Genomic DNA, 13,683 nt, shown 5'->3' with positions numbered 1-13,683 from the left:
GCTGCCCTCACTTCGCCTCTCTTTTGCAGCTTCTTGCACCCCTTTCTGCCCGCCTAACCTCTCCACAGCTTACCTTCCAAGAGACACCTGCACGTGTAGAAATTCGAGCCATTTTGGAGCTGTTTCATCCCCGTTTTTAGGGTTTGCAGGCTGTTGCAGCAGAAGTTGACCTTCAGTGAGCATTTATTGCAGATTTTCGTCACTTTTGGAGGCATTTTTGACCAGTTTTGGAGCTGCTCTTGCATTTGCGAATTGTTTTGGAGTTGCTGCTGCATAACTGCCTACATTTGGAGCTTTTTTAGGCCTCTAGGACATCTATATCAGCCGTTTTCTGCATCAGAGACCTGCTACAGCATTTGAAGCTGTTCTAGGGAGCCGCCTTTCACATGGGCAACCTGCTTTTGCATTCGGAGTGCCTTGGTAAGCCGTTTTGAAGAGTTTGGACCTGTTGCAGCACTCAGTTTTGCATTTTGAGCATTTCCTTGCTGTGTTTTCATTAGGGTTTCCATTTTGAAGCCTCTAAGGTTACTGACCAGCCGCTGGACACGTTTATTCAAGCCTTTCTTCAACCGCCTTGCATTTGTGAAGGCTGCTGATCCATTTCAGAGCCCTAGACCAGCCCCTCTATTTACTAGTTATTCATTGCAGCTTGCTGGCTCTTCATTTGCTGCTGCGAAATTTGTTCCCTTAGTTTGCTACTATGGAGCCTCGTCCTCGTGGTGAAGACCCCTCAGCACAACTCTCAGTCTGGGATGAATAGAATGACAAAGCAGCGGCGCTTATTGGTGTGAGGCTGGCTAATAATCTACTTCATCAACTTGACCTCACTACTTCAGCCAAGGAGACACTGGACAAGCTCGAGAATATTTACGCCACATGTACGGGACCTGAGGAGCAAGCTTTATTTGCTATATTACATGATCTATCCCTCTCTAAGGTGGTAGATGATGATCAGGGATGCTATGTGTTTTTGTGTTGGGTCAATAAAGGTTCTCAGCCTTGAGTTGTCCCTCTAAAATGAATGTGTTTGGAGTCAATAAGAGGTACTATGCCCTGGGTTGTCCCCGAAAATGTATATATTGTCCGGTTTGATGGTATTGACCACCCAGTTCATGTTGGAACTTGGGGAGAGAGGTGAGCTTCATCATGGAGGTGAGTGAGAACACATGAGATATTCAAATGGGTGTTCTATTCATTGTGAGAGGGATGTCCCTCTTTTATAGAAGTGGAGAGAGGGTGTCCTATATCAATGCCACCTCTCCTACATTAAGAGGTAACTCCTAAATCATAGGAACTCCACAATCATAGGCACCACCCCATGTGGGGGCGTCACCTGTGTCATGGCCTATGGCACCAAGTGTGCCTCTTCTACACACACACACACACAACCATATGACTGCTAGTGGATGCACATATGCACCTAGCAAGCCCTTGATCACACACATCCCAACATAACCCCCCTCAAGGGTTTGTCTCATGCTATGTCAAGGATACATCTAGTCACATAGTTTCTCATGCGATCTCATGGTGGTCAAGGATAAATCTATGGCTAGGATCTCATGCTAATAAAGGTGCCCAAAGGTCAAGGTTTACAAAAATGGGATAGACCCCCCCAAAATGGTTATCTCCCTTGCATGTACAAGGATGAATCTTAGGTCCTTGTGTGGACTTAGTTTCTCATGTCTGCAAGAGGTACCATGGGAGCAAACACATATCACATGGCCTACTTCATATGGTGACCAGAGGTGATTTACAAAAGACAAAACACATAACATTCTTTTTGGAGTACTATTCTTGACAGAGAACCTCAAAAATTGACCAAGTGATGATAAATAAAGTTCCAAAGACAAAGTGCTCAAAAGTCATAGTCTTTATCTTCTACCACAAAGTTTGATTCTTCATTTGTTGATGGAGTTCTTCCTTCAGCAAGATATGCTTTGTTGTTGATGTAGCCCTTCTTCACATGATATGGTTCTTTCTCTTTGGAGTTGTAGTGGGAATCATTCCTCTTCTTTTCTTGGGCTTGTCTCTTGGCAAGCATATCAAGGAATAGCTTTCTTAAGTGACAATTCTCCATAGTATGTACAGTTAAACCACAAAATTTGCAAGGTTCCTTTCTAATGTACTCATCTTCTTGTTCTCGAGGATTACCAAAAGGCGAGCGACAAAAAGCGAGCGAGCCAAAAAAAGCGAGCAATAAAAAACAATAAACATTTTAGGCACAAAAAATAATAACTTATTCAAAAGTCCATATGTTTCCTCAATGCTAGAAGGTTAAATATGCATATAACTTTCTGAGCCACTAACACTAATTTCACATCATCCATGAGATAGTTTGTATGTTCAATTTCCAATTCATTGTTTGTATTGAAGACAAACCCTATAGTAACTGCAATCAAGTATGGCAGTTGATCCGGAGCAGGCTATCATTGGACAGCAAAAAAGAGTTCCAAGGTGGCTCTTAGATACTCTACAGGACAGCAAGGAAGCTGAGCCCTTGGCTGCTTGAACCAACGGCGCACAAAAACAAATCCAGGACAATTTGCTTCATTTTGCTTTGATTGCTACTGCTTGTAACGAGGAACCTCTTTGCGATAAGGATGTGTTTGATAGCAGAGAATGGATGGATGCCATGAAAGCTAAACTTGATTCCATTCATGCAAATGGAACATGGGAATTGTGTGACTTGCTAGCAGGCAAAGTGTGCCATAGGCACTAAGTGGATCTACAAATTGAAGTGGAAAGTTGATGGCAATGTTGATTGCTAAAATGCCTATCTTGTTGCGAAAGGCTATGCCTAACAACATGGCATTGACCTTGAGGAGACATTTGCTCCCACTTCACGCATTACAACCATTCGTTGTGTTATTGCTCTTGCACCTCACACGCATTGGGAGGTCCATCAGATGGACATTAAGACTGCTTTCCTTCATGGCGATTTAATGGAAGAGGTCTGGATTTGAAATTGCAGGTCCTGAAACTAACGTATGCCAACAAGATACATTCTTTTTCGCTATGCCTTGGTTTCAGGACATCGTTACACTCTTTATGTCCAGAAGAGTGAATTAGAATTTTTTATTTTGATTCTTTATGTGGATGACATGCTTATCATTGGGTAAGACACGTAGAAATTTGCAGATTTGTAAATTTGCGATGTCAGATATGGGCAGGTTGCACTACTATTTGGGCATCCAGTTTGCTAATGTTGAGGGGGCATAATGATGAGTTAATCCAAATACATTGGATAGCTCTTGCAGTGCTTCCAATTCGAGGATTGCAAGCCGTTTTCTTTTCCATTGGAACCTGGCTTCCGTTTCTCCTCCGAAGATGTAAGTGCCCAATTTGATGCCAGATGTTATCAGCAGGCTGTAGATTGCCTTATTTACTTATGTCATACTCGGCATGATTCGCAATATGGCATTTTTCAGTTAAGCAGGCGCATGCATTGAAGCGAGTCTTCCGTTACTTGAAGGCCGCGTAACATTTCGGGCTGTTCTATAGCGACCACTCTTAATGGATTTGCATGCATTCACGGCGGGGAGGGATTTGGCAGGTTGTTAGGATATGACGGTGTCTCACAGTGGCGACTATTTTATGCTTGGCTCTTCATGCATTTCTTGGTTCAACAAGAAGTAGTCTACAATTGCTACTTTGAGTTGTAAAGCTGAGTATAGGGCTTCACAACCACCATAGAGTGTCTTTGGCTTCATAAGTTAGTTGTGTTGGATGCCGGAAGCAATGGAATCGGAGTGGAGTGAAAGGGAGCAAACAACAAGGTGAAGGAACACGAAGTACTTGGAAATGGATAATGAAAAAGTACAAACGGGTGGCCTATATGGTCTCAAAGTCAACCTAAGGGTTGACTAAGTCCTAAGACTAGCCTACAAGGCCATACTAGGGCTAAGTGCTAACAAATCCCCCCCGCCCCCTTGGTATGGTTGAAGTATCCTGGATATATCTCAAGTATACCTGTAAACTATATCATGGTTGCGCATATTCATCAAAGATGGATATAGCAACCCCTATGACAGTACAGGGAGATCAACATCACGTAACAAATCGTGCCAAGTGTAAGGCATGTCGAAAAGCCTCAAACTTGGGCTGTGGTAGAGCCTTTGTGAAGAGATCTGCTAAGTTGTCCTCCGCGGGAACATAGGACAACTCTATGTCTCTAGCTAACAATCACTCTCGAACATAATGATAATGAACCTCAATGTGCTTTGTGCGCGCATGAAACATTGGGTTTCTCTCAATAGCCAAAGCACTCTGGCTGTCAGTGTAGATGGGAGTAGAAGTGTCCTGGCTGACATGAAGATCTGCAAGTAACTTACGAAGTCAAACACATTCTACAGTGACGGTGAAGGCTGCCCTGTACTCAGCTTCACAACTGAAAGTAGCAACTGTAGGCTGCTTCTTGTTGGACCATGAAATGCATGAAGATCCAAGCATGAAACTGTTACCACGGTAAGACATTCTGGTGTCATAACAACCTATTCCGTCACTGTTTGTGCAAGAATGCAAGACCAGTGGAGACTCATTACCAAAGAACAGTCCCAAATTTCGTGTGGCCTTCAAGTAACAAAAGACCCGCTTCAGTGCTTGCCAATGCTGAGTACAAGGCATGTGCATGTATCTGCTCAACTGGGAGACAGCATACTAGAGATCAGGCTGGGTACGACATAAAATAAATAAGGCAGCCCACAGCTTACTGATAGAGGGTGGCATCAAATGCTGCACTCCCGTTTGAGGAGGAGAAACGAAAGCCATGCTCCAATGATGTAGAAACTAGCTTGCAATCTTCAAGCTGGAAGCGGTCTAAGAGCTGTCCAATGTACTTGGACTGACTCATTGTTTTATCCCCCTTAACATATGCAAACTAGATGCCCAAATAATAGTGCAACCGGCCCATGTCTGTCATTGGAAATGATTTCTTCAAATCAGCTTTGAAATCTGCAATTTTGTCCATATCTGGCCCTGTGACAAGCATGTACCAATCCCTTTCACACGATAAGCTGCAATGTTTGCACATCTGACAATGCTCCCCTGTGGAGCATCACTCAAGGACTGAAATAGAGATCTGCAGTGGGTAATTTGCTTAAAAGCCCGCTGTCAAAATACCAGGCTGCAACGTTTGCCCAAGTGACAATGCCCCCGTGTGGAGCATCACTCAAGGACTGAAATAGAGAAGCAGTGGGTAAGGTGTTTAGAAGCCCCATTGTCAAAATACCAGGCTGACTTAGAATCTGAAATAGATAAAGCTAAAGCATGCATCTTCGGATTGTAGTGGCATGTCGTCACAACAAATGCCCACGTGTCTTGAGCCAAGTTTGATGCCTCATGAGGGTGATCATGGGCAGCATGAGAATGTGTGAGTCATGGCAGGTTTGCTGTTTTTTCTTCTCCTAAGCAATGCACTTCCGACATTCAAAGATGTCATGACGGGCTTCCTACAATAATCACAACTCTTCTTCTTCTTCACCTTAGCAAGAGAAGATGATGATGAGGTACTAATTGAAGGTTTTGGCTTGCTGTAAATTTCCCCCCCTGTGCCTTTGCCCTTGTAATTGGGTAGCAAAGGCCTGATTTGCATGAGTAGAGGCAGTCCGGTTTTTGCTTTAACGACTTTGCTCCTCTTGCTAGAGTAGGGGATCAAGCTGATCAAAAGCATAGTGGCTGGGGTTACCCATGGCCACTAGCCTCAATGTCATAGCAAATCCCTGGTATGAGTTAGGTATTCCATCAAGTGTCGTAGACACTACCTGTGAATTTGGGACAATCTCATCAACGTTGATGAGCTGCTCTCTATAATCCTTAATGTGTGTGAGGTAGGCATCCATGCTGTCCCCTTCATTCATCTTAACACCATTGAGCTGATGGAGAACTGAAGGGAAAGCATGAAGTGAACACAAAATGAGAATTCTTGCTTATTGGAATGAAGAAAGGTGAGGTCCATATGTAGGCACCTCTTACATGATCATTGACATCACTGATGACCTCTGACCAAGGCTCCACAATCATCTCCTCAATCAGTCGGAATCAATCCCTACATCAGTGGGATTCCCTTTGTCTTACATCATCACTTAGGTCACACACTAGACACATCATAGCACTTGATGTGCCTTTACAACACACACAAACACACATGTGACTCCCCTAGATGCACACATGCACCATAGAGCAAGCCCTTGATCATACTTACCCCAACAAACCCCCCTCAAGGGATTGCCTCTTGCAGTGTCAAGGATTCATCTAGTCTCATAGTTTCTCATGCCATCTCATGGTGGTCAAGGATTAATCTATGGCTAGGATCTCATGCTAGCAAGGGTTCCCAAGGGTGTGAGTTTTACAGAAATGGGATAGTCAAAACACATATCACATGGTCTACATCATATGGTGACCAAAGGTGATTTACATAACATATTCTTTTTGGAGTACTACTCCAGGCAGAGAACCTCAAAATTTTGACCAAGTGATGATAAACAAAAAAGACAAAGTGCCTAAAAAGCATAGTCTTCATCATGTGGAGACTCATCAAATGATAGTAGATTGGCAGTTTCTGACTTTGTAGCTTCTTCCTTTTTGGCTCTACAATACTTTTCATGGTGATTGTTTTTGCCACAATGGATTGATCTTGAAGCAATCTTTTGAGAGGTGATTAGTCTTCCGACAATGTTTGCAAGGTGAAAACTTGCCCTTTTGAATTTTTATGGCATAGGCTGTGTCATTGCCCTTTGGTATGCTGTGTCATTGCCTCTCCGGAGTTCCATGTGCCTTTCTTCTTCTTGAAGAGTAGAAATAAGACCTTCAAGATTAGGATTAGGAAGATTTTTCAAAGTGGTAACAACATGATTATAATCTTCAGGCATACTTTTGAGCAACACTGCCATTGCATCATCTGTCGTGATTGGAGAGTTGATAGAAGCAAGTTGAGTCCTGAGACTCCGCATATGATTGACATGAGCAGCCAAAGGAGTGTCACTAACCATCTTCAATTCAAAGAAAGCAATCTTAAGTGACAATTTTGAGATGTGAGAGCTAGCACCAAAAATAATGTCAAGCTTCTGCCAAGCTTCTGAAGGAGACTCTAAATCAAAGATGTGATCAATATAGTCATCTCCTAAGGCAAGAGCAATGATGCCATAGGCTTTCTCCTCTCTAGCAGGATCTCTTGCCGGGCGTGTCGGAGCTGAGGATTCTCCAGCATTAGAGGTTGTTGAAGAAGAAGTTGAAGCCGGTTTGACAAGCCCCCAGAGGTTTTCCCTCATTAATGCAAACTTAACCTTCATCTGCCATGTGTGAAAGCCTTTACCATTGAACTTATCTATATTCAAGATGGTAGCCATGAGAGGGTCTACCCAGAATGGGCAGTGTCTACTCTCTTACAAGGCTAGAAAAAATTGAAGAGCTTCAAAATACAAGCATTTAGAGTAGCAAAGGCTTGTAACCAAATTCCATACTACAAATCAATGATGCTTTCACTTGCATGCTTCATAGAGGTGACTAAATGAAAGTATTTCAAGCAAATCCAGGTATAGCATCTTAAAGCAAAGCTGTAGCCACAGTTGTACTGATGCTATTCAACACTTTAAAACATTAGAAATGCTAAAGTAGCATCTAATGTAGCATCAAACTCACAACCTTGTCAAAAACTGTCCAAAACAGAGGCCTGGAGGGCTTGTATCTCCTTCTTCAAAGCAAAGAAAACAGGGCTTTCTGGCTCAAATGAAAGCTCACATATGGGCGAATTTCTGGTGCAGAGGTCAGGCAAAATTTCGCGCGATGTTGCTGGCTGGAACGTCGTCAAAATCGACTGGTTTTTGGCTCTGTTATCCTCGAATATACAGCCATTGCTGCTCAAATTGCAACACAAGATAGCCCAAGGTATGGAGAAGCTTCCCCTAAAAGGAATTAGAGAAGGGTGGAGCAGAAACAAAGAATACGTGAAAGGGAGTTTCGACGATCTTCGGGGAATGGCGACCAGCAGCGACGATCTTTCTTCAATTCCTTGCAGGTGAAAGTTCGCCCATACGAAGGGTATCTCCAGCTCAGAAGATTTGGAGAATGGCGAAAAAACGAGGGAGAACAAGCTCTAGCAAGTTTTGGGAAGAAATGGTGAAGATGAAGAAGAAGAAGAAGATGGAGAAGAAGAAGATGATGTGGCACATATGGGCTCAAGGAGGATCATAGTGCTCTGATACCATGATGGAGAACTGAAGGGAAAGCATGAAGTGAACACAAAATGAGAATTCTTGCTTATTGGAATGAAGAAAGGTGAGGTCCATATGTAGGCACCTCTTACATGATCACTGACATCACTGATGACCTCTGACCAAGGCTCCACAATCATCTCCTCAATCTCAGTGGGAATCAATCCCTACATCAGTGGACACCCACTAGACACATCATAGCACTTGATGTGCCTTTACAACACACACAAACACACATGTGACTCCCCTAGATGCACACATGCACCATAGAGCAAGCCCTTGATCATACTTACCCCAACACGAGCTGCCTGCACAAAAATAGGCAACCCTGGCCTCATTCCAAATTTGATAGAGGTTCCAAAATATCACACTCACCCTTGGCTGTCTTGCAAGACCGAATGTGAGGTATAACCTCCCTTTTGCTATTCATAGCAATCAGTGCATGTGCCTGTGCATCTCACTGATCTGAACGAATCTGTTCAGGTGTGGAAAGCACTACGGGAGTGGTGTTAGATGAATCAGAAGTGGCAGTGGTAGTTGAACAGGATGAACTAGAAGGGAGCAGTGGTAGATGGACTAGAAGTGACAGGGTACCAAATTAAAGGGCAAATGCGAATAAATCCCAAATCAGTCTGAACCGAGTTGAGATCACTGCAAAAATCTGATCTAAAAAAGCCCCAAAATTTGAAAGGGCAAAAATATGAAAAAGAGGGAAAATGTGAAAAAGCCCCAAAATAAGCTGCAAATTTGCAAATGTGACCAATTTTTTTGTTGCAAAAAGAGATTTCTATTAAGTATTAAAGAAAATCGTTAGAGCAAGCTCCATATGGGATACACCATGCAATGCATGAAAAGCTCAAAAGCCAAAAAGAAAGGATTGGGGCTGATAGTGCCATCTCAATCCTTTAGAACCCTCTGAGAAAAAGGGAGAACCCCTCCAAACTCGTAGGAATACAGTCAAATGTGACCGAATTTGCTGCATTTTCTTGCCAATGTCATGGAAAAACTCCAAATTTTGGACCAAGGCAGCAAAATGTCATTGCAATCTGATCAAATGTGACACTATGTGCTCCAAATCTGCAAATTTTCTTGCAATCTTCCTGCAAATGTGACATAGAAGCCCCAAAATGCGCCTGTACTAGGCAAGGTCACTGCAAAGCTCAAAAGCCCCAAAGTACACTCTCAAATCCGCAAATGCACTTCTTCAATAGCGAATGGGGGCTCAAGTGCAAGAAAAACAAGCTGTTTGGAGCCGAACGTATGTCCATAGTCACCAAGAAGGTGTACGGACAGGTACATAGAGGCTGTACGGACAGATTGTAGCCAAGGTATGCTGATCTCTCGATGTAACACAACTTTCCTTGATGTAAAGTATAAAGGTCTATTTTAGAAACTATTAGCTTTAAAACACCTTGTATAGGCTACAGTTGCTTTGCAAATCAAACTAGCTGGATTATTTCCACTACAATCTGTCCTGCAACTTTTATTGTCCAAACTTCTTATCTTCTGGCTTGCACTTTGTCAACCCACTGCCAATGTGGCATCACATGTCACAAAAATAATGGTGAGTATGTATGTACTTGTTGCTTAAATCAAATTCTCATTCTAATTCGGTGAGTATGTATGTACTTGTTGCTTAAATCAAATTCTCATTCTAATTTGGATGACCGTAAAGTAGATTCTTAAAGAAATGGCTATTCTTTAGCATTATTTTCATCTCTGACTTTGTTTTATTTTCTGTCAAAGCTCTGTGTATGATCATGTATAAGAATATTGATTTTCATATAGCACCTTTAAAAACGTAGAAATACTAATAATATTTTGCAAGTTTGTAAAGCTGGTCTAGAAAGATAGCATAACTTATTCTATTCATTCATTTATTAAGCTGATGATTTGTTGACACAAATGGCAGGCAGTCATAGCACATGAACTTGGACATTTAAAGTGTGACCATGGGTTATGGCTGACATTTGCTAACATTCTTGCTTTAGGGGCGTACTCTCTTCCTGGTGAGTTTGACACCAGGCTGTAATGATATAATGGTTGCTTAAATTTGCAAATTTACTTTAACATTTCTGCAATGCAGGACTTGGTGTCGTCATTGCTCAAACCTTGGAGGAACAGATTATGAGATGGTTGAGGGCAGCTGAACTCACTTGTGACCGTGCAGCACTTCTTGTCACCCAAGACCCAAAGGTATGTATCTGTTAAAGCCTTTTTATGTTTGAATGTTGCAGTTTTCATTTAAACTGGATGTGGACACCGGATTCATTTGATTCAGCATTGATAAACTGACATCACCATATGCCATAACAGGGTTATAAAATCTGCTCTTGAAAGTTTATTTGAACTACATGAATAGAGGATGTGACTGCAGTGGCAGATTGTGCTATAAATTTCAATTCCCTATTATATTATTAAGCTTTTTCAACGGTCTCAATAAAAATTTCCCATCAAATTTTGAGTTGGTACATATATCATAGATAGTCTAAATTTATCATGGCAGAGTTAAAATCCAGAGTTGGGTAGCTGGTGACAAGCTTCTCTCTCTCTCTCTCTCTCTCTCTCTCTCTCTCTCTCGTTTAGTAGCTCCATTACCACAGCTCATTATATCAGGCTTTTTCACAGTCTCATAGACCCATCGGTCTTCCGAAGACTTTAATAAACTTTCTTTCTTTCTCTCTCTCTCTTTCTCATTTGAGTCTGTCATAGGGAGCTAGTGGAGATAGTACAGTCATACACCTAGCTTGGGGCAATTTTCGCGGGGCCTATCTTCATGATGACACGCAGCTCGGGCGGGACTCACACGAGGGCAAGGATCTCTAGCTCGGCTAGAGAGACAATGCTTCTAGGTACACTTCTAGGACCCCCGAGGAAGGGATGGCTCTTTGATACACTAGTGAGACCGAAAGCCATGTATGTGGCACAAGATGTGATTTACCAAGAGCTGAGTGGCAGAGATTCGAGAGGCTACAGGTTATCATGGGGTCGATGATGATCAGGAGTAATCCATGGGTTCCTTAAAAGATCATACAGGCTGAGTTCACACTGACTTACTGCAGATTGATGCCATCTTCCGACAGTGACATGTATACACAGGGTGTGGGCCTTACCTAGATGGAGACTACCGGGTTAGGCATTAGAGTCATCTAGACGATTAGTTGAGAGTAGGGTCAGCACAACCTGCTACACACACATCTCCAAATGGTTTCATACTTAGGGCATTCAAATGGATCGCCTCCCCTCCTTTCAGCATAGTATGGACTCCCCATCTCTCCGGATCCCATGAGAGAAGATCAACTGTATCATACGGTTGGACCTACTCTAGCTATACACATCACGGATTTGGGGGAGGGGGACCAGTCGTTCCCTACCAATATCCAATTCTACCGTGACCACAACATGAGAGAATTAGAGGATGGCCTGGATTGCTAGGCCCCAGTATCTAGAGGACAAACGGGTTACCCATGCGTTGAGGATTACCATAGGATAGGTGCAGGTATCGTCCCACCAACTAAGGATTGAGGTAGGGAGGGCCGTAGGCATACCTAGGGAGTAGTAGGTCTACAGGCTCTGCACAGTGGTAGCTACAAAGACAAAGGAGCACTTCCTATGGATTTGCCTTGCTTACTATGAGATGCGAGGATGATATCATTGCTTCTTTTAGGAGGGACACAGGTTTTGGACCACTCTCTCGTTTGATCTATTCCCACGACCAAGTGTGTGTTGGCCTCTTTCTCATGGAGATGCGGTGACACAGAGAGACCTTGCTACACTAGATCAGACAGTAGGAGGTGACAGTACCATATGACAATGATCGGACACAAAGACACGTGATTGACTTCTATGCCTTCGAGTCGATCCCGAGACACACCGGGGTGGAGGAGGAGATAGCCCACCATATGAGGGCAGCATGGATCAGCAGGAAGAGACGACGTAGAGCAGTGGAGTGTGCGCCATAGAGGATGGCCAGAACATGCATGATAGAGGTCTAGAGACTAGCACACCGCTACTCTACTTAGGAGAGACCGACCGACCTGAAGTGTCACCGTTGATGTGGCTCATCATATACAAAGATCCCGGAGACCACGCTGCTCTATAGATACAGATACACAACATCTTTGTGTCTCATCGGAGGGTTACCATGACTCTCGGATATGTCCTTGGAGCTTCGCACTACCTACTGGAGTCTCTTGATAGTTTTTAAGAGTGTTTTTGAGTTTTTTGAGATCATTAGCTTAGCTTAGCACTGAGCAAGGGCCTTAGTGAGCCCTTTGCTACGGCTTGTATGAGCTATTTTGCTGAGTGTCTTTGTCTCATAGGCCCGCGAGGCCTCCCGCCGAAGATGTTAATACAACTTTCGTTCTTTCTTTCTCACTGTCTCTCCTTTTTGGATGTAATGGAGCAAGATATTTTGACTGTGGTCAACACTTCCATACATCTTGAAGGGTCTCCAGATAACTTTAATACAATAATATTATATCATCTCTCTCTCTCTCTCTCTCTCTCTCTCTCTCCCCCCCCCCTATGTTTTTCTCACTGGCTGTAAGGGATCACCATTAGTTCCTGGATTTATCTAGGTATATCACTATTAGTTGATAGTGATCACCACTCCCATAGATCCTCAGGGGCCTCACGCAAACTCTAATACAACGATATCATATTCTCTCTCTCTCTCTCTCTCTCTCTCATGCATTTGTTTGATTTACTTTGAGATTCGCAGGGGGGGGGGGGGGGTATCACTATCTATTTGAGAAGGGACTTGGGTTTGGGCCACTCTCTTGGCTGATCCACTTTCAGGACGAGTTTATGTCAATCAGATGTGACGGCACAGAGAAGACTCTACTGAGACATATCAAACAGTCTGAGCTGACAATGCTATTTGAGATAGATATAGATGGAGCACAGAGACATGTTAGATTTCTATGCAGAGTGGATGGAGGAGGAGATAGATGATATGAGAAGAGAGTGGACCAACGGAGGAGACAACGCAGAGTAGTGGAGCCAATGGCACATAGACTGACCGGACCACACTCTATGGAGGTCTAGCCTATCTCAAGCTTTCTCCGAGGGGTGCGCCAAAGCTGAGGCGTTACTCTTGAGATGGCACATCAGATACATAGATCACTGAGACCATGCCCCCCACCACAACGCAAGGTGATGAGACGGATGGAGTTGCGAGATATTTGCATCTCGTCAGAGAGCCAGCATGGCACACGGCTATGCCTTTTGAGTTTTTAAAGTACTAGTTCTAAGTTATGAGTCATTTTGAGCTTTTGAGTTTTCTAGTATAGCACTCTGCAAGGGCCTTTGTAAGCCCTTTGCATCAGCCCACAACGGCTTGTATGAGTCACTCACTTGATTGTACTTTGTCTCATAGGCCCACGAGGCCTCTCGAAGACGTAAATACACCTTTCTTTCTTTCTCTCTCTTCTTTCTATGCCACACAGGCACACACACAAACACACATTTTTGT

At 43.3% G+C, this 13,683-nt stretch overlaps 1 protein-coding gene across 2 annotated transcripts in view; it reads left to right on the top strand.

Annotated features, from left to right (window-relative positions):
* LOC147891430 (Peptidase family M48 family protein) overlaps window positions 1-13,683 on the top strand; it is a 105,127-nt gene that overhangs the window by 18,381 nt on the left and 73,063 nt on the right. For both annotated transcript variants that reach the window (XM_087389447.1, XM_087389446.1), the window contains 2 exons: window positions 10,120-10,216; window positions 10,294-10,403. In XM_087389447.1, the coding sequence (XP_087245573.1) occupies window positions 10,120-10,216; window positions 10,294-10,403 (207 nt within the window). The remainder of the gene's footprint in view (window positions 1-10,119; window positions 10,217-10,293; window positions 10,404-13,683) is intronic.

The sequence above is a fragment of the Dipteris shenzhenensis genome, chromosome 18 (assembly GCF_047967505.1).
Source record: "Dipteris shenzhenensis isolate YYH24624 ecotype China chromosome 18, Dip_SZ_1.0, whole genome shotgun sequence".
NCBI classification, from domain to species: Eukaryota; Viridiplantae; Streptophyta; class Polypodiopsida; order Gleicheniales; family Dipteridaceae; genus Dipteris; species Dipteris shenzhenensis.
The sequence above is the reverse complement of the archived record's forward strand: the minus strand, read 5'-3'. Positions and strand labels throughout refer to the sequence as shown.